The 2,643-nt window shown below is 52.6% G+C and overlaps 1 protein-coding gene across 1 annotated transcript; it reads right to left on the reverse strand.

Annotated features, from left to right (window-relative positions):
* Window positions 1-407: 407 nt before the first annotated feature.
* Window positions 408-2,158, reverse strand: foxb1a (forkhead box B1a). The gene has a single exon (XM_073025754.1). It carries the CDS (start codon window positions 1,787-1,789, stop codon window positions 827-829), a length of 963 nt encoding a protein of 320 aa, XP_072881855.1. The 5' UTR covers window positions 1,790-2,158; the 3' UTR covers window positions 408-826.
* Between the last annotated feature and the right edge of the window lie 485 nt (window positions 2,159-2,643).

Consider the following 2,643-nt stretch of genomic DNA (forward strand, 5'->3'; position numbering starts at 1 on the left):
GATACATTCCCGCTGTAGAATTAACTAGCCGTAAACAGTGCTCCGTATATTTACTCTGTAACGCACCTGGCACTAACTCGGGAGTGTTTTTTTTAACAAATTCACAATTGCCGGCGGGATGCCCACTTCCCTGGGACATTTTCGAACTAGTGACAAGTAAAGTCAATGCTTTGTCCCGCGTACACTGTAGGTTTTCTCCGCTTTTTCTGCAAGTTCACATGATATCCTGCTCCCAACCCAGTCCGAAAGATTCCCTCTCCCTCTCTCTGTCCCTTGCCCCCACTCTCTGGAAACCCTCCAATGGCTTCTGATAAACTTTTGCCTGGTTTTAGGTCTGCGCTCGATCCGCAGAGAAGACACCCGCCTGGCGTCCCTCGCGCATTATTTTTGACAGCAACACACGGCGATTTCCTCTATTGTAGGTATTTTAATGAGAAAATATTTTTCGATAGCCTAGTTCATAATTTAAAGCAGACAGATATTTCCGTGTAACATATGCATGCTGCGACTAACAATCTCACATCCACCATGCCGCCGTACATTACTGAAAGTCAACATTTACAGTGTTAACAAATGTTTTGTGGGATTCACGACACGATTAGAAAAAACATTGGACTTGGTGATCGGCGATTGCGAGTGACGGGGAGTCTAGAACTGAAGCAAAATGGAGAAAAGTGCACGTATTCACAGGCTCGTGTTTATGCACGCCGGCCGTTCACATTTACATTTATACACCAGGGCAGGAGTTGATCACAAGCGGACAGTTCTCCCTCGTTCCGGTAAACTTTGTTGGGAGCTGGCCCTGCCTTCGCCTCTGTTCTCAATGTCAGTGCACGGCCACCGACTGCAGAGCGGTGCCGGCGCTCGTTAACGTATCGCCGGGGCTCGGGCTCGGGCTCCTCTGGCCGTTACCGATCTGCGGAGAGGTAGGACTCAGCGTGGCAGGACTGTTGGACAGGATGGCCGAGATCGGCGCAGGTAAAGCCGGCAAGGCAGGCACGGTGGCCGGGGAGGGTTTAATCGGCACCGGTATGGCCGGCAAAGTCTGTCCGCCGTGGCACAGGGGTTTAATGGGTACGCCGTAGGCGCTATAGTCGTTGCTGGGCACGGAGAGCGGCGGCGCCGTGTCCATCACACTGGTACTGTACATGTGGGGCCAGGCTGTACCGATGGGACTCCCGACTGAATGCATGGGGTAGCCGGCCTGCATGGGCTGCACCGCCGAGAAAGCCAGTCCGCTCGACATCACGTTTTTGTACTCTCTGGCGATGATGTTCTCGATGGCGAAGGGGTGTTTGAAGCTCGTGCTCTGAGAAACGCCCATGCTGTAGCTGGGTATCTGCGGCAGGTGAGTCCCGGACACGGCCAGCGCGCTGAGCCGCAGCTTCGCCTGCTGCTGGAGGTAGTGCGTTGCGTCCGACTGCTTGCTCACCGCCAAGTGGTCCGCTTTCATCACCTTGAAGCGTTTGCGGCGCCTCAGGAAGCTGCCGTTCTCGAACATATCCCCGCAGTTGGGGTGCAATGCCCAGAAACTGCCCTTACCCGGCTGGTCCGGCCTACGAGGGATCTTAATGAAACAGTCATTGAAGGAAAGGTTGTGTCTGAGCGAATTCTGCCACCTCTGCGTGTTCTCTCGGTAGTAAGGGAAACGATCCATGATGAATTTGTAGATCTCGCTCAGGGGGAGCATTTTGTCCGGGGAGCTCTGGATGGCCATAGCGGTCAAGGAGATGTACGAGTAGGGAGGTTTCTGGTCGCTGTACGTGTTTCTGCCTGGACGAGGCATCATCAAAGGAAGAACTATTAAAGTCTCAAGAAGCCCACCGAAGGACCTCAGCCACTCAACGTGCAGAAACTGAAACAAAACCAACCCCCACCTCAAAGTTAGACCAACTTGGCGAACAGTCGGGCTCCGGAATCCGTTTCTGCTCGGTATCTCTCGGTGAGATGTGGTGTGCAGTCCACTCCCCAACACCCGACACGCTCTGTGAAGGGGGGGAATCACTGGAAGCGGAACGAGAACTGCAGCGAATGGCGAGGGGGTCCGGCCCGTTCACTCTCACACTCGCCGAGCGGCTCCTTCCATGTCCTGCGTGGTGCTGCTGGTAGTTTCATGTAGTAGTGACATGTGCAAGGCACTCGGTTAATGTAGCGCTCCCGCCGTCACATGACTGGCGCATTTGGGGAAAAGCGGATCCTGCTTTCATTTACACCTATTTACATGGCCACCGCCGGCCAATAGAAATCATTTACATTTCAACACAGTTAGGGGTCAAATCCGAATTGGAAAAGAAGCAGAAAGCGAATCGGAGTATAAGGGTGCCCAGCAACGGGGAAGTTTGCACCAACGTTCCCTGCACTTTACTGGGCGCTTGTTTTGTGACTCCCGTTTAACAAACGATGCTTCCAGCAGAGATACCGAGAGTGAAGAGACTGTTCTTTTTTCTATTATCAACTGTGCCCGTTGACCAGAGTCTTCGCTCCCCGGTTCTGGTTAATCTGTTAACCAGTGCTACACAGGGTTTTTTTTTAAAAATCGGTGTGTCAGAAGATGTATCTCAGATACAGCACCCAGTGTGTGGGGCCAGGATAAACCGAGTTCCAACACTAAACCGTGAACTTTAAGTGTGACTGAAACTTAAA

This window comes from Hemitrygon akajei, chromosome 21 (genome assembly GCF_048418815.1).
Source record: "Hemitrygon akajei chromosome 21, sHemAka1.3, whole genome shotgun sequence".
In the NCBI taxonomy this organism is placed as follows: domain Eukaryota; kingdom Metazoa; phylum Chordata; class Chondrichthyes; order Myliobatiformes; family Dasyatidae; genus Hemitrygon; species Hemitrygon akajei.